The sequence below is a fragment of the Zalophus californianus genome, chromosome 2, assembly GCF_009762305.2.
Source record: "Zalophus californianus isolate mZalCal1 chromosome 2, mZalCal1.pri.v2, whole genome shotgun sequence".
Lineage (NCBI taxonomy): Eukaryota > Metazoa > Chordata > Mammalia > Carnivora > Otariidae > Zalophus > Zalophus californianus.
Window position 1 is genome coordinate 126,668,796 of NC_045596.1, and position 23,371 is coordinate 126,692,166.

The 23,371-nt window shown below is 39.6% G+C and overlaps 1 protein-coding gene across 9 annotated transcripts in view; it reads right to left on the reverse strand.

Annotated features, from left to right (window-relative positions):
- Window positions 1-23,371, reverse strand: part of SH3D19 (SH3 domain containing 19) — a 177,803-nt gene that overhangs the window by 73,610 nt on the left and 80,822 nt on the right. For 8 of the 9 annotated variants that reach the window (XM_027598002.2, XM_027598006.2, XM_027598001.2 and 5 more), the window contains one exon: window positions 16,856-16,895. In XM_027598002.2, the coding sequence (XP_027453803.1) occupies window positions 16,856-16,895 (40 nt within the window). Of the gene's footprint in view, window positions 1-16,855; window positions 16,896-17,131; window positions 17,198-23,371 lie in introns of those variants that run through there. The other variant, XM_027598004.2, reaches the window with a different exon arrangement.

Here is a 23,371-nt window from a genome sequence, read left to right on the forward strand (position 1 = left end):
TTAGAGTAAAAAAGATGAGCCCCTGGTCCAGTTAAGTGGAGAAGACAGGAAAGTAAACAGGCAATTTGTCTTTAAGTGGGCAATTTTAATACAGACTAGGAAATGTGAAAACATCCAAGGATATGCGGAATCTTTAAAATACATATCACAGATACAGAACTAATCATGAATGTCAATTCAAATGAAATACAACTGACAGAGAATAAAATATAACCAACTTTTTAAAAATAATAAAATAGATCCTCAGTGGCAAGACTGTGCAGATATGAACAGTAACATTTATCTCCTTGCAGGACCCAAAGCCAAAGTCACTCCTCAAACTCCCACAGCTCGTCCAGTGTTGGCATTTTCAGAACTGGCTTGGCATGATGGTCCAGCCTTAGATCAAACTTCAGTGTCATTCGAAATCATCCTGCTCACACCTATAACCAATGGCTGTCACCTTTAGAATGTCTGTAAGATACACAAGTTGTTTCTGGGCCACGGCCCATCCTTTTATGAGAATTCCCAACAATGGAAATCAACTGAAATGAATGTGTATATGGATAGATGGATGGGCAGGTAAACAGGTGGACAAACAGGCAGATGAATAGATGGATAAACTTTTTTCTTAACAACCTTACTTTCGAAAAAGAAGATACATTATTTAATAATTTGTACTACTTGTAGGTCCCACCTATCTAGGTAGCAAACATCCTTCCTATTTTATTGATGGAGTGGCAGAGAGATGAAAGCCTCGCCAAACACCTGAAGCTGGTGTCATAAAGTCACCCATTTTGCTTCCAGACAGATACTCTGTTAAAACTAGGACCATAATTTTCCTAGGAGACATATACAGCTGTTTCAGGCTGAGGGAACCCAGTCAGATGATATTTGGGATTCTCTGTGGAATTTGGAGAGAAGAAGAGAAGATGGAGACAAAAGAGGAAAGAGAAACGTAGCTGTTGGTGGTAGGGTTAGCATCAACGACATGAGTCCAAACTTTACTTCAAATTCTACCTCATTCCCATAAGCCACAACCCTGACACCAAGGGTCTAAGAAAGCCTGGGTGGAATTCCCGTGAAAGGACAGTCAACAACAGCGGCAACCGTTCCCCCATTATTACCACGAGCGATGTAGAACAATCCTGGGAAGTGGGGGAGGGGAGCAGGGCTACCAGATGATTTCAGCAGCCTGAGAAGACAACAGTGTGTCAAGAAAACCAACACACAAATACCAATCAGAAAGGTTTTCTCTAGCTCATTTATTTTTGCAGGTAGCCTCAAAAAGGAATACACTTTTTGAGCTCCTCAGATTTCTAGTTGTTTCTCGTCTTTCTCTCAAATCAAGAAACATTAACTCATCATCTGCTCCGTATCAAACCTGGAGATATAAAGATGAACATCAGCCCTTCCAGTGGGGAGCCAGACTTATAAACATATAAACTATAATACAAGATGATTTGTGCTCCAGCTAGAATTATGCTGAAGTAATTAGGAAGGGATCTTCAATTTGTTCATTTTATCCCTGTGATATCAAAATGTTTCAAATAGTAACTTTGGTCCTGATTTAAAAGTTTAACATAGGGGTGCCTGGGTGGCTCAGTCGGTTGGGCGTCTGCCTTCGGCTCAGGTCATGATCCCAGGGTCCAGGGATCGAGCCCCACATCGGGCTCCCTGCTCGGCAGGGAGCCTGCTTCTCCTTCTCCCTCTGCTTGTGTTCCCTCTCTGTCAAATAAATAAATAAATAAAAATCTTAAAAAAAAAAAAGTTTAACATAAAGACTGTACTTGTATTTCCTTTTAACTCTAACATTTCAGAAGTATTTGTTTTCAAACTAGGACTTTCTATAGGAACCAATTACCTTTCCCTCACTGAAGTAATTCAGCCTCGATCATTTCATCTTATACTATCTGGTGAAGCAGAATGAAAACTGAATGAATCGCTGAAACTTACTTTGTCACAGTAATTTGTATGTATGTTTTTGGGGGAGGATCTTTTTTAAAATTGTAAAGTTTTGTAATAGTTTTGGATTTATGGAAATGTTGAGTTTCCTTATGCCCCACACCTACTTTCCCCTACTGTTCACATCTTACACTAATATGTGACATCTGTCACAATTATGTATGTGTTTTTAAACACTCTGATCATGTAAACTCTCTACTTTCCCATGTTTTATTTGTGAGAGATTATAGAAGGTACTAGAAAAGATCTCCTACAGGAATTGGCAGAACACTGAACTATAAACACTGAGTGACAGCACTGTTCCAAGAACAACAAAAACACTGTCAAAACCCAAACATTTCTTCTCAAGGTGAAGTCATGTCCAAACTGAGGTAAGGTCATGGAGGTCTATTCACAGGGCTTGCCACTTTGACTAGCTCCATATAAACAAAGAATATTTGGGGTGGTATTTTATAAAGAAGATAATTTACTAGTAAAAGAAAGACAAATTCAGGAGACATGAAGACTGCCACCCTTAACAGAGTTTAAAGTAAATCAGGAGGGGGTGAAATTTCTGTAGATTTATTTTTAGGGTTCTAATTCCCTAGATTTAGTATAAACTACTTCAGTGCCTTGCAAAGTGCTTATCACACACAACTACTTGTTGAATATAAGTGAATCCCACTTTCAAGTATGTCATTATACAGAAACCCCCAATACATCAGTCTGATTATCAAATTTGCATTCCTCAATGTTTCATGGAGATGTTACTTTCTTAAGTCATGATTATTCCAACATCAGGCCTAACATAAATGCAAGTCGTGGTTTTGCCTCAGGCTTAAGCAGAACAAATCTATGGGAGATCTGAAGGCTATATTCTCAACAATCACTATTTAAAAGTATTTTATTTAAATACTGAGATCAAGTCCCTTCTTTATGCAAGTTGAAGGCCAGGGAGAAGAGGGAAGAGGTGACCTACCCTTGTACAGAAAGCATCTGTTGCGTTAAGGCTACAAGTAAATTCATGAAGAATGAAGGACTTAGGACCAAGGATCCCTTTCGATAGTGGGCAGACACAGTGAGTGGACTATGTGTGGAGTTTGGAGGTGTGAGGTCTAAGCCCTGCCACCACTCACTTGCAACCATAATCGCATCACTTGATGCAAATTTCCTCATCTCTAATGTGACATTATTGGATTGATCTCTTCCACCCACTACACTAAAATTTTTTTAATATCAAACTTAAATAAGCTCCGAGATCCCAATTTCAATTCTACTGAATAAGAATCCATCACTTAATAGAACTAGAGTGAAGGGAGCTGGACTTGATAACTGATCCATTCTGATGATAACAACAGCTAACCTAACCTACCTGAGCACTGTTCTTTTTTTTTTTTTTTTTTTTTAAGATTTTACTTATTTATTTGACAGAGAGAGACAGCGAGAGAGGTAACACAAGCAGGGGGAGTGGGAGCGGGAGAAGCAGGCCTTCTGCTGAGCAGGAAGCCCGATGTGGGGCTGGATCCCAGGACCCTGCGATCATGACCTGAGCCGAAGGCAGACAGACGCCCAATGACTGAGCCACCCAGGCATCCCAACTGAGCACTGTTCTAATAACTCACTTCTTTCAACTCACTTGATCCACACATCCACCCCTGGAAGTAGGTACTATTATATCCTAAATTTACAGATTGGAAAAAAGTTTCTGTAACTTAAATGACCAAGGTCTCACAACTTGTGACTGATGAAGCCGAGATTTGATCTGAACTTGGGACAGTCTGGCTCCAGAGCCAGAGTTCTTAGCTACTAATGCTTCACTATCTCACAAAAAGGTCACCTACAACCAAATATTGAGGGGGAAACACACATACACAAAACACTTATGTAAGTGAGAATTGTGGATTAGTTACCAAGAAACCTTGAGAACTTGCCTTCTTTCACCGAATATCCCATGGCTGGAAGATTTAAAGATTTTTATTTATTTATTTATTTATTGAGAGAGAGAGCATGAGAGGGAAGAAGGTCAGAGGGAGAGGCAGACTCCCTGCTGAGCAGGGAGCCCGATGCGGGACTCAATCCCGGGACTCCAGGATCATGACCTGAGCCGAAGGCAGTCGCTTAACCAACTGAGCCACCCAGGCACCCCCCATGGCTGGAAGATTTAAATCAGAAGCCATAGTGCAGGAAGGAAGAAGGTGTCTTGAAAAGTATTAGAAAATGATTTAAGACTTCCATCACTTCTGGGATTTATTCATAATATATAATATGTCAAGGAGTATGTGCAAACAGATGTCTGGAAATTCATGGATCTGCATGTATTTTGTGTTGTTTTAGGAGATCCCATATCACAGTGTTTTTTCCTTTGTTTTTCCTTTTGCTGGTGGAAGAAGACAAAAATGACAGAGACCTCTATTACTCACTAAGGCACAGATCTGGTGTCAGTTTTCATAAGACAAGCAATACATTTCCCTCTTCACACAACATATTATATGGGATATGGTGTGTACATAAAACAAAGTACTACTCTGCTCTATTTTTTAAATATATTCATAGTACCCTAACCTATGTGGAAATAAATCCTAAAATCAAGGCTACAGTCTGGGACAGTCCTAAAGCCAATATATGCTAACTATGTAATTTTCATTTCCAAGTTCAATATTGTTATTGTTATTGTTATTTCTTCTAATGGTATTAGATTATCTTGTGAGGTTGAAAGAAACTGAATTGCCTTTAAACTCAAATAAGACGTTTTAACTGTGAGGACATAAGAGTATCTTGGGAATTCCCAGAAACAGGAAGTAGAGCTGAACTTCACACAAAACTGGAAACAAGGCAGTTTCTTGCACAAGCTCTCATTTTTCCTTACTTTCTCTCGAGACCACACCATCTCTACTTTACTCTTCAAATCACCTGCTAGAGTTGGACTCTCACTGCTTGTTCATCAGCATACATGACAGTATTCATCAGTATGTATGTCCCACCAAGCCCAAATCTAGAGTCATTTTCAAAGTCCAGAAAGCCTGGCTCTCAGCTGTCTTTACCCTAAAATTTCAAGAGAAACAACTTGATTATCACAGCATATAGGTCAGAAGTCCATCAGCTACGGCCAAACGGGGCAGGGCCACGTGGAAACATGCTCACAGGTGTCTATCCTTCATCTGGGAGACAGTTCTCAGAGGGGCCAGCGCGGGCTGGTTGCACGGCAAACACACTACACTGCAGTATCACCCCACGGTGTCAAAAGCAGATACTGTCCAGGTCAGGGTGTTTATGCAGACACCAGTTTATGTTCCTGGGTAGAATCCTGCATGACCAGACACCAGGGCTCCAGTACAAAGAACTCTTTAGGATCATAAATACTGCAACTGCACAGTTACAAAACGGATCAAACAGATCTGTCAGAAAGAACTTCTGGTTTACAGACACTTGAAGAGTGCTGATCCTGAAAAGCTGAAAGAACAATGAAACTCCTATCCAAGTGGGTTTCGTCTGCTTAACTGAGGTCCAAAGTAACTGGGATGGCCAATTTTATGTGTCAGCTAGGCTAGACTACAGTCTCCAGTTATTCAAACATTAATTTACGTGTTGCGGTGTAGGTATTGTGTAGATGTGGTTAAAGTTCATAATCAGATGACTTGAAGTAATGGGAGATTATCCTAGATAATCTGAGTGGGCCTGATTCAGCTGAGAGGATTTAAGAGCAAAACAGAGCCTTCTCTCTAAAGAAAAACTCCTGCTTGTGGATGGCAGCTTCAGTCTATGGACCTACGTTCCAGCCTGCCCTTCGAGGAGATCTACTCTCTGGATTTCTGACTTGCCTAGCCAGCCTTCACAATCACACAAGTCAATTATCTGCAATTAATCTCTCAGTACACATCTCCTATTGGTTCTGTTTTTTTTTTTTTTAATTAAACCCTGTTATAACAACTCAATAATCACTGTAATAACCCTAGAAAACAGGTATTATTATTAGACCCACGAATAGATGAGGAAACTAAAGTACAGAAAAATAAGAAACTGCCCAAGGAAACCCGGCTCCTAGGTGGGGAAGCTGGATTCTAATTCAGGTGGAACCGACGTCTGAACCCAAACACGTTACCTTCTATTCCACAGCCTTTCTGAATGATTCTACCAGTACGAACAGCACCTAAACAGCTAAAAAGGTAGATTTAAAAGTTCATTTTGGAGTACCCTAAAAGGTTCCCCAAACTTGAACACACACAGTCCCGATTTCAAATACAGGCTCAAAGGATATGAACATTGATGTCTATGCCTCAAATTCAGCTAATCTGAGCCCTGAATGCCCTTGGATGGGCCTCCAAAAGGCTCTGGGCAAGGGGATCTCCAGAGGCTGTGGATTAGTACAAGACTCCTTTGGAAAGTATTGTTTTGGGGCCTAAAATAAAGCTTACAGAAATGGGTCATGGTTAACAAACCTGAGTATCCCAACAGAAAAATGAGTTAAATTGAAAGAAGCAAAATTCTTAGTGGTTATTTTCTTCTGATTCAACCACAACAAGGCAGGGCCAGAGAAGATCTTTAACCCTGGTGAGAATGAAACCTTCTTCTGAGCAATTCGGTAGTATATATGAATAATCTTAAAATATTTTTTTGATCCATTAATTTTGATCTATTAATTCCACTGTTAGGAATTTATCACATAAATTGTGATGGTCCACAAGAATGCAGGTTTAAGAATCTTATCACAGCATTGTTGATAATAGTAAGAAATTAGAAAGAAACAAAATGTCTGACAATAGGAAATACCTGATGGAATACCATTAAAAATCATATCCTAGGAAAATTTTTGTAAACTATTGTTTTGTGACAAACAGTATGTACAGTATTATTACATTCATATACATTTTTTTAAAAAAATCACATATGCACAGAAAAAAAAACTGAACCATCAATTTACCAAATTAGCATTCAGTGGTTGGACTATGAGTAATTTTAATTTTTTTCTTTTTAAAAAATAAACTTTCGGGCGCCTGGGTGGCTCAGTTGGTTAAGCGACTGCCTTCGGCTCGGGTTATGATCCTAGAGTCCCGGGATCGAGTCCCACATCGGGCTCCCTGCTCAGTGGGGGTCTGCTTCTCCCTCTGACCCTCTTCCCTCTCGTGTTCTCTGTCTCTCATTCTCTCTCTCAAATAAATAAATAAAATCTTAAAAAAAAAACTAACTTTAAAAAAAATAAACTTTCTAAAATAAAAATGTATTACTTTGTAGTACAAGTTTTAATCATAATTTATAAGTTTAGTGAAAAGGGGAAATTTCATGATATAATGTTAAATAATTTTATGGAACAGTGTATTCATGAGCCTCTATGTTAAAATTACAGTATCTGTTTGAAAAGATACAAACCAGAAAAAAAATATATCAAAATGTAATAGTGATTAACTGTGAGGTGAGATTATAGATGTTTTTTCTTTTATATACTTATTTTTTCCCCAAACTTTCTATCATGAACATATTCTGCTTTATAAGCAGAACAAATGAATGCAATTTCATTAGGGGGGAAAAAAAGCAATGGTGTTAAAGGTTGGAATTCACCATATGGAAAAATTCTGAAAAGCACAGTTCAGCTGATAAGAATTTTTTCTATTTGGAACTTCTCTTTAGAATCTGTAACCAAAGAGAAACTACTGGGCAATAGAGAGAGGGATAAACTTAAAGTCCTGCTTGTCATCCCTAGCTAGCATCCCTGAATCGACTGCCTGCATAAGGCAGTGAGTGGGCTGGGGACAAGATTATCTACAGGAAACCACTTTACAATGGAGGGCATGTTTGTCTTTTTGACACAATGTTACTCTGAGGCATTCAGACAATCAGATAACTAACATTTTCCTTTTATTCTTTTATTTTCTTAATTTCCAAAGGGTACTGATTCTCAATCCTGCTTTCCGAAAGGAGAGTCACAAGTGAGTCTTTCTTGGGCACGCCTGCCTCCTTTTTGCTGCATATAGTTACAAGTGTCGCACAAGGGTAGGCAAGCTCATGCTGCACCTTTGCAGGGCTCCTCCGCAGCTGGAACAAGATCCAAAGTGACAAAAACTTGATTACCCGATTTATTATCTAGAGGAGGACGTAATCAAAAGGGAAGCCCCCAACCTTGAAATTATATTTTTTGGACAAGGCCTGATGTCTGGTTTGAGAAGGGTTTTATGTATAAGGGGAAGAATGAATTTTGATCAAGAGCAGTTAACTGTTAATAAGATAGGAGGTGACTGGGCTACTGAGGGGCTGTTCAGCAATTTTGTGCACACCAAGATTCTACCAGGAATTAGTTGGTACACTTTTGTGGTTTATAGTCCTAATCAATGCTCTTGAAGAAGGTGATATATGCTGTGCCATTAAGGAAAAAGATTTAAATTAAAAACTGAAGTCCAGCTGTATGAGGATATTTATTAGCTGGGGTAAAACCATAACCTAGGAACAGACTGAGATCCACAAAGACGTATACAAAGTTCATTCAACTAAAGGCCATTTATCATAGATGTTGTAAATAACTGCTTCAAACTATACTGCAGAAAAATAAAGGACAAATATAAAATATAACTAACCAAAGGGAAATAGAGAAATGAATTAGAATGAAAAAATTTAAGGGCTAGGCATTTCCTACGCTCCTTGGACTGCTGAGAAATGGGTGGCCATGCATGTCCACCCTGAGAAAAAAGTAATGAATACAGGCCCAGCAGCTGTTCCAAAGTTAACTGCCTGCTGACAGTTTAAGTTGAAACAACCTCAGAGATGCCCCCACACTAAGGACTACAGCAGGGGTAGGCCAGCTGATAAAACTCTTCAATCACCCAACTAATAAACCATATAAATGCTTCATTTTCATGCTCATCACTCTGGGGCAAATGCTAACGTCTCATTTCTTTTTTTTTTTTTTTTTAGATTTTTTTTCATTTATTTATTTGACAGAGAGAGACACAGCGAGAGAGGGAACACAAGCAGGAGGTGTGGGAGGGGGAGAAGCAGGCTCCTGCAGAGCAGGGAGCCCGATGCGGGGCTCGATCCCAGGACCCTGGGAACATGACCTGAGCCGAAGGCAGCCGCTTAACCGACTGAGCCACCCAGGCACCCTAACGTCTCATTTCTTAAAACCACAACAACATAATAAATATACATTCTCTGTAGAATGGACATAAAATGTTAATAATCCTTTCACATTTCTCATTGCAAAAGGATTTTCCCTCCACAAAACCTGCATACACTTTAATTTTTCACCTCGTTTACAGCATTACAGATGCTACAACAAAAGCAATATAGCTTAGAAAACATAATGCCCAAGGTAATTACATACAAGCCACAGTTTACAGCTGTACAGAAATCAAAACATGTGGGCAGGGAAATGCTACAGAATTATAGGAGTTAAACTAGCCCAGCAGAGCATGACATTTTAACAAACATATTTAGAACGGAGAAGATCAAAAACAAGTTAAATCTTTTGCTTCTAGCTAATCTATTTAAGCCATAATGGGATTATGGTAAAGTGTCAAATAAAATCCTCAACATCTCTGTAAGACCAACAACAGCGTACCAATGCAGAGAACCAAGACTCTTTCAAATTCTTAGTAATAAAGGGGTTGCTGATTTTTAACGTCATCAATTATGAATTCTGAGTGTACTGACCTATGTGCTACAAATATACTGCATGTTGAGTTTGAGTCCCTCCCTGTGTGGGGTGACATTTCAGGCCATATTATGTGGAAATGAGCCCTACTGAACCTGGAGTGACACCAAACCATCATGAAGCAATTAGGGAAGAAAACAGAAATACAGGGTATGTAAAATTTCAAAACGTAAGATAATTATGAATGAGAATAAAGAGTTCAACAGAAACTTGAAGAAAAAAATCTACCTTAGGGCACCTGGCTGGCTCAGCCAGTTAAGCTTCTGCCTTCAGCTCAGGTCATGATCTCAGGGTCCTGGGATGGAGCCCCACGTTGGGCTCCCTGCTCAGTCTGCTTGTCCCTCTCCCTCTGCCCTTCCCTATGGATTACGCTCTCTCTCTCTCTCTCTCAAATAAAATCTACAAAAAAAATCTACATTAAAATAAACAACAGAGGCTTTCTTACACATGTGTGACAAGATAAAAACATAAAGATGTTTATTGCGGGGCACCTGGGTGGCTCAGTCGGTTAAGCAGCTGCCTTTGGCTCAGGTCATGATCCCACGGTCTTGGGATGGAGCCCTTCGACGGGCTCCTGGCTCAGTGGGGAGCCTGCCGCCCCCCACCCCGGCTCATGCTCTCTCTCAAATAAATCAAATCTTAAAAAAAATGTGTTTATTACAGCAGGACTTCTGCTATGCTATTGATAAGCAACCCAAATGCTATCAATAAAGGACTTGCTAAATAAATAATAATATAATTACATTAGAAAATTCTATGTAGCAGTTTAAAAAAATAATGCAGTGGAAAGTGACATGGTAAAAGTTCCTAAAATGTAAGTGAAAAGGGCAAGTTTGCATAAATATACATATATGAATTTATATACACACATATATACTATACACACAAACATCCCTGTTTATTCTAAATATAATTTGAATACATACTATACATATATGCATAGAAAACAGACTAGGATAGACATTGAACCACTAACTTTTTTTTTTAATTTTTTTAAAGATTTTCTTTATTTATTTGAAAGAGAGAGAGCAAGAATGAGAGGAAGCATGAGCAGGGCAGAGGGAGAAGCAGGCTCCCCACTGAGCAAGGAACCCGATCCAGGGCTCGATCCCAGGACCCCAAGATCATGACCCAAGCCAAAGGCAGACGCTTCACTGACTGAGCCACCCAGGCACCCCTAGACTCTTTAAAAAAAAAAGACTGATTGATTGATTTGAGAGAGAGAGAGCGAGCCTGTATGCATAGTGGGGAGAGGCTTGGAGTCCCACATGGGGCTCGATCCCATGACCATGAGATCATGATCTGTGCCTAAATCAAGAGTCAGACACTCAACCAACTGTACCACCCAGGTGCCCCTGAACCACCAGACTCTTAATAATAGTTACCTATGGAATAAAGGCAGATACCACATTTCTGTACTACTAAAAAAATGTTTTCATGTATTAGTTACATAACTCTTACATGACAAAATGAGTTAAAAATCCACAAAGCAGTAAATGAAGCTTCAAGTAAAGGAGCTACAGGAGGGCGCCTGGGTGGTTCAGTCAGTTGGTTAAGCGTCTGCCTTCAGCTCGGGTCATGATCCTGGGGTCCTGGGATGGAGCCCCACATTGGGCTCCCTGCTCAGCGGGGAGCCTGCTTCTCCCTCTCCCTCTGCCCCTCCCCAGTGCTCATTTAAGATTTTACATAGTTAAATTTACCAATCTTCTTTGTGGTCTGTACTTGTTGAGCCTTATTTAAGAACTCATTCCCCACCCCAACGTCATAAAGATACTCTCATATATTTCTTCAAAATGTTTCAGTTTCACTTTTGGACTTCTTTGTATTTAGATTCTACCTTGTATGAGAAAACAAATTCCATCTGAATTTTTAAAAATACGGATTGTCAGTTGTTGCTGGACCATTTGCGGACATGTCCATTTCCCCCGCTCATCTGAATGCTGCCTCTAGAACTGTGTGTATCCACCTGTGTCTACTGTGGACTCTTATTCTGTTCCCTTGACCTGTTCTGTTTGCTGACAAAACTAACTGTCTTAATCACTTACAGGAGTCCACCCTCCCTCTCTGGAACTTCAAAACTGCCTTGGTTATTCTTACTCTTACAGATTTCAGAGCCATTTTGTTGAGTTCAAACAATTTTTTTGTGATTTTTCTGAAATTTCATTGAATTTTATGATTGGGTACCAAAAGGTATGATTATGACAGGTGGTTTTCAGAAGGCTTTAGGAAGACAAAGATTCAAGTGATAATTTTGAGAAGTAGATTCAGGGTTCTCGTTTCAATGCCTTTTTTCTTTTTTGGCTGCTGTAAATTATTTCCTTGTAGTAGGTAAAACATTTAAGACAAAGTAGCTGGTTTTGCAGTCCCCATAAGTCATTGGGATCTATTATTCAGAGCTGGTTGGGTGGCAAAAAAGAGGTCCTAATTTTCCATTCCTGGCACTGATTGCCACAGGGCTTAACTTTCTTTATTATCTTTAGCTCCTACTTCCCTCTCAATTAGTTTCCCAAACTGTCATTTCACAGCACATTTTTCTAGATTTTATTAATAGCTGTGTCTGGGAAAGTAAGTTACAATTTCAAACAAATTCTTAAAATCCTGTATAGTAAATCTCTCACTTGGAGTTTTATAATGCACTTTAGTGTATCAAAGACTCTTAGTGGAATCCCAGCAAAGAAATATGTCTAATTTTGTTTTAACTCACCATTTCACTGGCTTTTTTGTGCATATTTATTTATTGCATACTGATTAACCTCCTACATAAGAATGTTCCATGGGACATCAATTTGGTAAAGGGCATATTTAAACTAACAAGGGAAAGACAAGAAGGATTCAGATATTTCTGACTTCAAAAGAGCTCAATCAGCAATAAGCAAATTTTTTAAATGCCAACATCAAAACAAACTACTCAAAAAGCACCCAGCAAATCTCTTACAGACGCTTAAGCAGTATTTTTTAGCTGGAGGTCCTAGTGTTGACCTATACCTGGTAGAACTCTTCCTTTAACTTGACAAGAGTTATGCTTTCCTTCTTTCAGCACCGAAACGAAAGGCAGACATCCCCGATTTATTCTCTTCCCACTGGGAAAGCTATAGGAGTGTTTGGCCTTATAAAAATACAAACAAAAGAAATGCATCCCTCTCATCCTTGCTGGGCGTTGAGCCCCCATCCTTCTTGCTGCCGAGTGAGTGGCCTGAGGAGAACCGACAAAAATACCAAACTGAAGTGACTTCTGTTTATACTCTCTTCTTTGTGCTCTGTTGGTGCGGCAGGTATCCCTCCGCCTGACGCACCACAGGCCTGGTGAGGCAGCCCTGCTTGGCTCAGAATGGCACGGGGACAACAGGGCACTGCCAGTCTCAGCAGACACCCTGCACAAAACACAATGGCCTTTCCTGCAAAAACATTTCTTCTTTCTTATTAGGGCATTACTCTTTGCTGTACTTGTAACAGACCTAGTCAGTAACAGCTATGGGTGAGCTTTCTGAGAGGCAGATTCCTCCCAATTTGCAAAGGAGGAACATTGGCATTCTCTCTCTCTCTCTTTGAGCTATAATTGGCATTTATCCAACAAACACTTATTTATTAAGTACTTATCATGGACCAGGCACTATACCAAGTGCTAAGGTTACCAAGACTAGCAGCACAGTCCCTGAGAATCGGACAGTACAAATTAGACGTCAAAGATAAAATACTTCCCGAATAACCTCGAGAGTACCACGAGCACTGCCGGAAGTACAACGATGAAGACCGGGAGCCTGACTTTAAACAGGCTCTCTGAGATTGGGGATGTGAAGCCCAGACAACGGGCGCTCGACGCTCCATCCTGATGGAGACTGTGTCTTATTCTCTATGGTGCCCTGAGCCCAGATTAGGGCCTCTCAACAAACACCTATTGGCTACTGAGTGAGCAAGGGGCTGGGACCATCTAGAACAGTAATTAAGCAATGTGTGAATCTTTTTAAATTCCCAGCACTAGCTTATCTAGCTTTTCCTTGGCAATGTTCCCTTCCAGAGTGACCCGTTCCATTTCTGACCAGCTATGTTAGGCAATCCTTCCTCACATGGTGCAGAAACACAACCCCCTCAACTTCCACCCATGGACGCACACTCTGCCCTCTGGGACTCGATGGAACACAAAACAGTTGCTTCCACTGCTACTTTTTATTTTGTAAATTTCAAGTCTACAGAAAAGTTGAGGGAGCAGCACAATTAACACCCATATGCTTTTCATCTATTCACCAATTCTTAATATTTTTCCGTATTTGCAGTTTTACCTCTTGCTTTTTTTTTTTCCTCATGAATCATTTGAGAGTTATTTTGCAAACCTAAGACTCATCACCTCTATTGCTTTTGTGGGTATCTCTGAAGAATAAGAACGTTCTCCCACATAACAGCATTTCTCTTATATACCTAAGAAAAGTTTTATTAATAAAATATTATCTAAAATAAAAGTCATATTTAAATTTTCTCAATTATCCCCAAAGTGCTTTTTTTCAAAACCTGGGTTTTAAAATTCCAAAGAAAAATTCAGTCTCTTTCAATCTAGAATTTTTCTTCAAGCCTTTCTGTATTTTTATTACATTATCTGTGATATCTATGTGTATTGCTAATGGATTATATGGAGGCACATACTGTCAGGATGTCTCACTACTGATGATATATAACTTGACCACCTGATTAAGAATGAGATCACCAGATCTATTCACTGAAAAGTTACATTTCCCCCTTTGTAATTAAAAACAATTTTAAGGCAGTGTGAATATTTGTCCCTCCAAAAACTTTTTGCCCAACTTTTAGTAGCCACTTGATGATCCTTGCCTGAATCAACTATGATACTAAGAATTATAAAATGATGATTTTCTAATTCTGTGAGCTCTTCCGCATGGATTTTTAAAAATCCAATGTGTTAGAAATCATTATCATTAAAAAAATTTTTTGATACTCAAATTGTCCCAGGTCTGGCCAGCAGGAGGTTCTTGAAACTGCATCCTAGGCCTTTTTGATATGACCCATTAGTTGAGCATTTCCCTTCTTTCTGTCACACCATGAGTCCAGGCTCACCTGTACTCTCCCCTCCCCAGACCTGGAATTAGCCATTCCTCCAAGGATCCCTTGTTTCTGGTGGTGAAGGCTAGCCTTTAGGAGGAGCAAGTGCTCAAAGCCAGTTACTTCTCTCCCATATACCTCCCCAAACTTCCACACCAAGGCTAAATTCACCGAACTCCTTATGCAAGTCTTCCTGCGACTTAACTCTGATTCCAATCCTACTCTTCTTCACATGCCCTGTCTTAACTCAGCTGCCGTCTTCTACTCCAGTGGGTCCCAACCTGGCTATGCAACAGAACCACTGAGGGACTTCTTTACTCGACTGATTCTCTGGGGTGGAGCATGGGACTCCGTTTTTGGTTTTGTTAAGTTACTCAAGTGGTATCAATATAGCCAGTCCACTTCAATTTTTCAAGGCCTTGTGGATCCAAAACTGGATATAATATCAAAAAGTATGGTCTAGAGCTATTACTTTTCTTTTATTGGACATTCTATTTCTTTTAGTATAAGTAAACTGATGCTGACATCCTTTGGGGAGGTGGAGGCAATGACATAAAAGTTCTGACTTATGACAAATTTACGAAGAACTAAATCCTCAAGACTTTTTCAAACATACTGTTAAGTTACAACTCCCTTATCTCCTTATGTTCCATCGGTCTTTCAGACCTAAGTGTAAGGATTTCTGTTTGTTCGAATTTAAACTTATACTGCTTGATTTATCAAAACTTCAGGGTCTTATTGTCCTGATTTTATCATACAAAGTGTTTTTTTTTTTTTACCATTCCAACTTTATGCCATTCACAGTTAAAGTCTTCTCTCTTACACTGCCTTTTTTCTATTATTATTTTTAAGTATTAAAAAAATCAGTCTTACAGACTTTTCTATGACTGTGGTGGTGGTTACATAACTGTATGTATTCGTCAACACTCATAGAAACATATACCAAGAAGAGTGAGTTTTAATGTCTGTGAATTATACCTGGAAAAAAAAAAAATCAGCCTTACATTCCAAATATTCCACTGTACTTTTCTCCCAGAGTAGGTAGGCCTTACTGACTTATTCTGATCGACAATCTCTGCAAAATGGAGGACCAACTAATGGAGTTTTCATAGTCTTTGTTTTTTTTTTTTCATTCGAGGTCAATGTATTCTGGGTTTGATACCTTGAAAAACCATCAGGGTTTAGTTTACCAGGCCGGTCAACCCAGTGAATGCATTATTACCACTTTATCAGTTTCCACAACACAAAATGTAAAGTGAAAGTGATGGACTGTGAAATAATGTGAAAATAATATTAAAGGAATTATAATCCTTCACAGAACCAGGCTAAAAAAAAAAAAAATCGAATACAGGCTTATCATTCTTGCATAGGAATAGAAGTTAGATCATTTTCCACCTGTAAGTTTGACAAGGATTTTAAAAAATACTCTTCAGGGCGACTGGGTGGCTCAGATGGTTAAGCGTCTGCCTTCGGCTCAGGTCATGATCCCAGGGTCCTGGGATCGAGTCCCACATCGGGCTCCCTGCTCCTTGGGAGCCTGCTTCTCCCTCTGCTTCTCTCTCTCTCTCTCCCCTCCTCTGTCTCTCATGAATAAATAAATAAAATCTTTTAAAAAAAAATACTCTTCAGTGCTGGTGAAGGTCTTGTGAAATACATGCTCAGACAATGTGAGCGAGGGGTTTAAGTGAGACAGCCTTCCTGGCCTTTGAATCTATCTAACAAGAACTTAAAGAATTCGACTGGAATACATGTATACTGAGAAAAACTAGAAGAATTACAACAAACTTTCAGCAGTAACCAGCCATCTCTAGCTAATGGAAGACAGGCCGTTTTGCTTCGGTTTTTAATGCTTTATATTAAAAAAAATATATTGAAAATATTTCTATAGTGAGCCCATGTTAGTTTTCTAATTAGGAAAAAAGAAATACACATTTATAAAAATACTGGTCAAAGAAAGGGGAAGAAAATAAGTCACCAAAGGAAGGAAATAGGGATAATTTTTTTTTAATAAAGATTTAGCTGTCACTGATAAGAATTCTCAAGAAAAATATGTCTTTCAGGTAGTCAATAATTTCATAAAGAATTTTTCTCCCCAAAATGAACAATATTTCCCTTGTGAAGCTTTTCTGAATGCCACAGAAGATTCAAATATATAGCAACTCTATAAGGGATACTTGCACTGCCTCCAAATATTTTCCAAATGAGAAGTGTTATACAGAATTATTAAAAACCATAAACTCATACCTTGAAGAACGATGTTCTGGTTTATTTCGTTCGTTGCGATCTATAAAGAAAGAAAACAGTTACATGTCAAAATATTCTTCAGAAGCCCTGGGAAAGAAGTTCTTAAATACCCGCTGCCATACCATAGATTTCACAAAGGACTGTTTAAGGTTGCTGTGTCTTCCCCTGTATGAGGCTTTTCATCAGAGTGGAAAGGATTTGTCTGACAGAAGATGTACAAAGGATACAAAGATAGACAGGCATGGAGAGTTTTTACGGTTTGTTAAAATTACCTACTTGGAGAGTATATCATTATACATATTATTTCATTTTCAAAGATCTTTGCTGTTTCAAACACTTTGCTAAAACCCAAACAAATTTAGCTGAGGAAAGAAAGTAAGGAAACTGAAAAGCCACAGATTACTCAGCTTAAAAAAATCATTCCATGAATCATGGTTGGCAAAAGCTTCCAACAGGATAGGGAGGGGGAAAAAATGAGCAGTCAGCTACAGCAACATCTGCAAACACCCTAAGACCCGGACAGCCTCATCCTTAACTCTCTATTGCCCAGAACTTTCCAGAAGTTGGATTTCAACGTTTCGCTGATAATTGGGTCTAATGTGCTATTACACAGAAGACAGTGGTTCTTGACCAGGAGTGCCCCCTTCCCCAGGGGACACTTGACAATGCCTGGAGACATCTGTGGTTGTCACAAGTGGGGAAGGAGGAGCTACGGGTATCTAGTAGGTAGAGAGGCCAATGATGCTGTTAAACGTCCCACCATGCAGCCTACAACAAAGACTTATGTCACCCAAAACGTCAATACTGCTGACGCTGAGAAACTTGGCCACAGGGTAAGCGACAAGGGCATGGCTGCTCGAAGTTTTCACATGTGCCTCTTTGGAGGCTGCTGTAGAAGGCTGTTAATCAACCTGAAGACTATTATGTACGAAAGAAAGAACTACAAAGTCCACAGGTTGTCTTTTTTTTTTTCTTTTTTGACTCCAAATAATTTTTTTCAGTACATGCTTAAGAATAAACAAAGTGAAAAGGTCTCAGTGTTATGGAAAAACTAACAACAGAAAGCAACGTGTAAGCCACAATAAAATCCTATGCAATGACTTTTTAAAAAATCCTATGCAATGTTATTAAAATATAGTTTTCTAAAGTATCTTCTGAATTAATACTAACAATATAGAACTTAATGGCAAAACAAAGATCAAACAGGAATTCTTTTTTCTCCCCTTGATTTTATTGCTTGTGGAACAGCATAAAGATACTAAAAACATACTATAAAACTTCCGGGGAGAATTATGGAAGAAAAGGCATAGGATTTACACAGTTATATGTATTTATCAATTTTTCTGAATAGGTTCATAATGGAAAAAAAAATGTTTTTTGAAACCAAGGAGTTAGTACACAGGAAGTATGCTTTCTTAAAGACTAACAAGTAGGAAAATTCACAATAAAACATGTTTGTTTAGATATACTGCTCTCCAAAGTGCACAGTGTTAATATGCTTCTGGTTCCAGCTTCTCTACACAGTGATCTAGTGTTACTGGCACTGTTTTTTTTTAAAGATTGTATTTATTTTTTTGACACAGAGAGACAGAGCGAGAGAGGGAACACAAGCAGGGGGAGTGGGAGAGGGAGAAGCAGGCTTCCCAAGGAGCAGGAAGCCTGATTCGGGGCTTGATCCCAGGACCCTGGGATCATGACCTGAGCCGAAGGCAGACACTTAACGACTGAGCCACCCAGGCGCCCCATCACTGCCACTTTTAAAACTTTTGTTTTAATTTAACTTCGTTTCACACACTCTCATATAAAAACATCATGGTTTTTCACTTATGGAGCACGAAAAATTTAAAGTCATAGCAAGACAGCGCACATTTTACTCATTTTTTTCAATCGTTCCTCTTCAGCTTTAGGCTGCTAGTTTTGCTAACAGAAGGAAAATATCTCAAAGCAAAGCTGGAAACTGGATTCAGATTAGCTATGCTCGTATAGCAAAGCAACAACTCTTACCTGTGGCTAAAGATGAGCTAAAAATCTGCCCAGGATACCATTTGATGTGGCTGTGATCCTAGTTTCGTAGAGTTTATTTAGGCATGTAATAGCAAATTCCCCCACAAATCTCCCTAGTGGTACAACACACAGGAGGAGGGGAGAAACAGAGTCACAATGCGTGTAAACAAGACTCAGCATCTGAGGGCTTCCCTCCAGGGCCTGTTCTGATTGGCAGATGTGCTATGACCAATCTGCACAGCTGGAATGTGTCCACTCAGGAAGCGAATGGCTCATAGCCCTCCTTCATTCTTGGTTAAAACAGGAAATTCTACAGTCATTTTATACTTTGTGCTCTAAGAAGATATAAATGCCTCCCCACAGTATTTCTCTATTGAACTAGTTGATAATCTGTTGGAAGACATTTTAAACATTCCCTCCCAAATTCCCTCAGTGTTATATGTGTTATATTCCTATGCAAATATACATGCACAGTGATTATAACACTCCTAAGACCCATATATTTGATAATTTGAGGGTAAGAGTAAATTATCCATTACTCCCAATATCCCCCATTCTCCAGTTCTTGACAATGGAAAACAAATTAAAACACATGTTCTTGTCTAACTATTTTTTTCTCAAAGTGCAAAAACAATCGGATTTCACATTTTGCCATAAGCCATCTTTTAGCTTGAATAGATATATATGTAGTACATGTCTGTTGTGTATGTGTCTCTACACAAATTTTTATATACTGATTTTTTTTTTAAAGATTTTATTTATTTATTTGACACAGCAAGAGAGGGAACACAAGCAGGGGGAGTGGGAGAAGGAGAAGCAGGCTTCCCGCTGAGCAGAAAGTCCGAGGTGGGGCTCAATCCCAGGACCCCAGGATCATGACCTGAGCCAAAGGCAGACGCTTAACAACTGCGCCACCCAGGCTTCCCTTTATATACTTATTTTAAGCAAAGTAATTTTCATGACAGCCAAGACGATTGTGCAATTGTCAAGAAATAACACTAGTGGCAATGCTGAATTTTTGGCAAATTAATAAATGGTTATTATTTTGGTGCAAAATCCAAGACTGAAAACAAAACAAAGCACTGAGGGCCGATCCGGGATCTGGATCTTGCCAACAATAATAAAACATTTGGATAGAACTCCCTTAAGAAAAGGAGAACAGATCCATAGCAAATATGGAAATTTCATCTTGACTATATATAGTGCTTTAAGCATATGGACTTTATTTGTTTCAGATCAAATACTCTTTGGCATATATGCCCCCCAATTTTTTCAGTTTCTAATTTTTAAGTAATTAGGAGAGAATATACTTGCAAAGACTTCCTGAACTTTTACATACTTAGGAATCATACAATTGACTTACTAGACCAAAGTCTCACCATTTATATGACAAAAAAGTTATTAAAAATAAGAATGCTCTAGGGGCGCCTGGGTGGCTCAGTCATTAAGAAGCCTGCTTCTCCCTCTCCCACTCCCCCTGCTTGTGTTCCCTCTCTCGGTGTCTCTCTCTGTCAAATAAATAAATCTAAATCTTTAAAAAAAAAAAAAAAAGAATGCTCTAACTCTAACATTTAATTGCCAAATAGTGCATTATCCACAGCAAATGTGTAGCGACTCCAGGGTCCCACCATGCAGTGCATGACGATTAGGTCACTCAAAAGATCAGCAGTACACTCTCAATGTGAAGGTCAGCATGGCCGGATAGCTATACAAAAGTCTGTTGGCTTTGTAGGTATGTCTGTCACACACACACACACACACACACACACACACACACACGGTGGGGCAGGAGAGAGAAAAAGGAAATATGCTTGCATTCCCTGTTCCAACTCCTCCATGTCTCCTGGTTAATAAAGCTAATTGAAGAAATGGAAGAATACCCCACAAACAGAACAAAAGCAGAACATGAGTCAGAACTGGTGTAAAAGGTGCTGTTGGCTGTGTTGAGTGTAAATGTTATTGGGAGATGTAAAGAAGGCAAGAGGGGAACCCAGGGTACATCAAGGGGACAGAGATCAGGAGAGTGAGAGGAAGGTATCATGGGTTGATGACTCTGTAGGAGAACTCGTTTACCCAAAATTTCCTGCCACGCTGACTTCTGATTCTAAGTAATCTGGACATACATGAATCCAATGTTTATGTATTTAGGTGATATTCCACTTAGGTAGAAATGGGCCCCTGTTCTGGCAGGGACAGCTTTTTCCGGAATGGCTAGGCAGGGTCTACTGATGTGTAGCCATTCAGGGTGATTCTGAATCTAGTAATACGACAAACACTTTGAAATGAAGATGACAAAAATGCAAATGTCATCCTTTGCTTTGATTAAAACTATGAAGAATGGCCAACTTAGAACTTATTAGAATCCATGTAAGACATTCAGGCTTTGAGGATTTGACTTTGATCACTTAACTGGTCAGAAAAATCAAACCCCATTGGGTAGGGAACTTAGACTACTAACTCAAGTCGGCAGTGAAAAGTCCTAAATCGTTCTTTGAAATTAGTGGGAAGACTCAAGTCTACATGAATGAATACACACAGACACACTCACAACAGAGTAGGAAGTAGTCTAATGGAATCTGCCTTGTACCTCATATCGGAGTATTAAAATGAGTATTATCTTTAAAATTAACATTATCTATGAAGGGCTTCTGTACCATACTCCCAAGCATTATTGCTCCAGCTTGGGAGTATATAGCATATATAGTATATGTTACTTTGGGAGTATATAGTATATGTTACTTTTTAAAAATGGATCAATCCTACATAAATGTTTTGTGTCATTATTTTTTTTTTATTTATTTGACAGAGAGAGACAGAGCGAGAGAGGGAACACAAACAGGGCAAGTGGGAGAGGGAGAAGCAGGCTTCCCACTGAGCAGGGAACCCGAGGCAGGGCTTGATCCCAGGACCCTGGGACCATGACCTGAGCCAAAGGCAGATGCTTAACGACTGAGCCACCCAGGCGCCCCCATTATTTTTTTTTTTTTTAAGATTTTACTTATTTGACAGAGAGAGCAAGGGAGTACAAGCAGGGGGAACAGAAGAGGGAGAGGGAGAAGCAGGCTCCCCACCAAGCAGGGAGCCTTCTATGGGGCTGGATCCCGGGCATGACCTGAGCTGCAGGCAGCCGCCTAACCGACTGAGCCACCTAGGCCCCCCGTGCCATTCAGTACTAACTAAAGGATCCACACATTGTGAAAAAGAATTCCCTGCAGCAATGATATCAGTACCAATTTACTTACAAGCCGAAAAAATAATGTAACCATCCATAAGAAGGAGGAGGACATTCATGGATCATGAATCTTACTTTGGTGACTCTTTGCAAGACTGGGAAAGTAGTTCCACTCAGCTCATGGATGGAATTGTACATATATGAGATCAGAGTTTTCAGAGGCTTTGTTAAAGTCTTTATATGGTTCTTTTATTTAGGCAAAGAAAACTGCAACTATATGTCTACTTGAAAAGAAGCCAGGGTTCATTCAACAAAATCACTGACACTAATACTTATTCATGTCCTCCTTCTAGTTCATTTTACCACCCTTATGCGGGTGTGTCTCCAAATTGATTTCTAGTCATTTTTGAGACTCCCACACTAAACAGTATATTGCTCTTTTATCTTTTTTTTTTTTTAAAGATTTTATTATTTGAGAGAGAGACAGTTCAAGCATAAGCACAAGCAGGCGGAGGGGCAAAGGGAGAGGTTGAGAAGCAGACTCCCCACTGAGCAGGGAGCCCGAAACAGGGCTCTACTTATCATGACCCTGACATCCTAACCTGAGCAAAAATCAAGAGTTGGACGCCTAACCGACCAAGCCACCCAGGCACCCCCAGTATATTGCTCTTTAAAATGGCAGGTTTTCAATAAATACACATTTGCTGTTGTTGAACTCAAGAAAGTTACTACTACACCAAGAAATTAAAGACCGTCTCTGTGAGTTACCACTTCAGGAGGCATATTATAGAGTTTATGTGACTGCTACCCACGCTTCTGTGGGTAAGTAAAATTCAGTCTACACCACTGTCAATACTGACACCTGTTATTAATTCTAAAACGTCTAAACTCATTAAAATGCAGCACCCTAATCACACAGGGAGGGAGGAACTGGAGAGGAAGGGAAGTTTTGTTCAATAAGGGAATTCTGTTTCAACAAAGCAGACGGTCTCTGGAATCTGTTTTCTCCTTCCCATGCCTACTGTCTTTACCTGTATTTATGTTCTGATCAGCACTTGTCAGGACTGTTGTGTCTTGACTGGATTGCCTGGTTCTAGTCTCTTTCCCCCCAATCCAGCCATCTTGCTGTCCAGACAAATCTGTGCCTCAGAAAAATTACATATCACCTCATGTTTAGAGTCTAAGAGGATTCCGCGAGCTAATGACAGTGACGTCCTCAGGATTCTGCGCAAAGTGAGCACTCAAGAAACGTCAGCTGCCATGTGGTTAAAAGGCCAGCTATTTATTAGTGGTTGTGACTGGCCCTGCCCTGTGGTGACGGCACAAGTGACTCAGTCTCT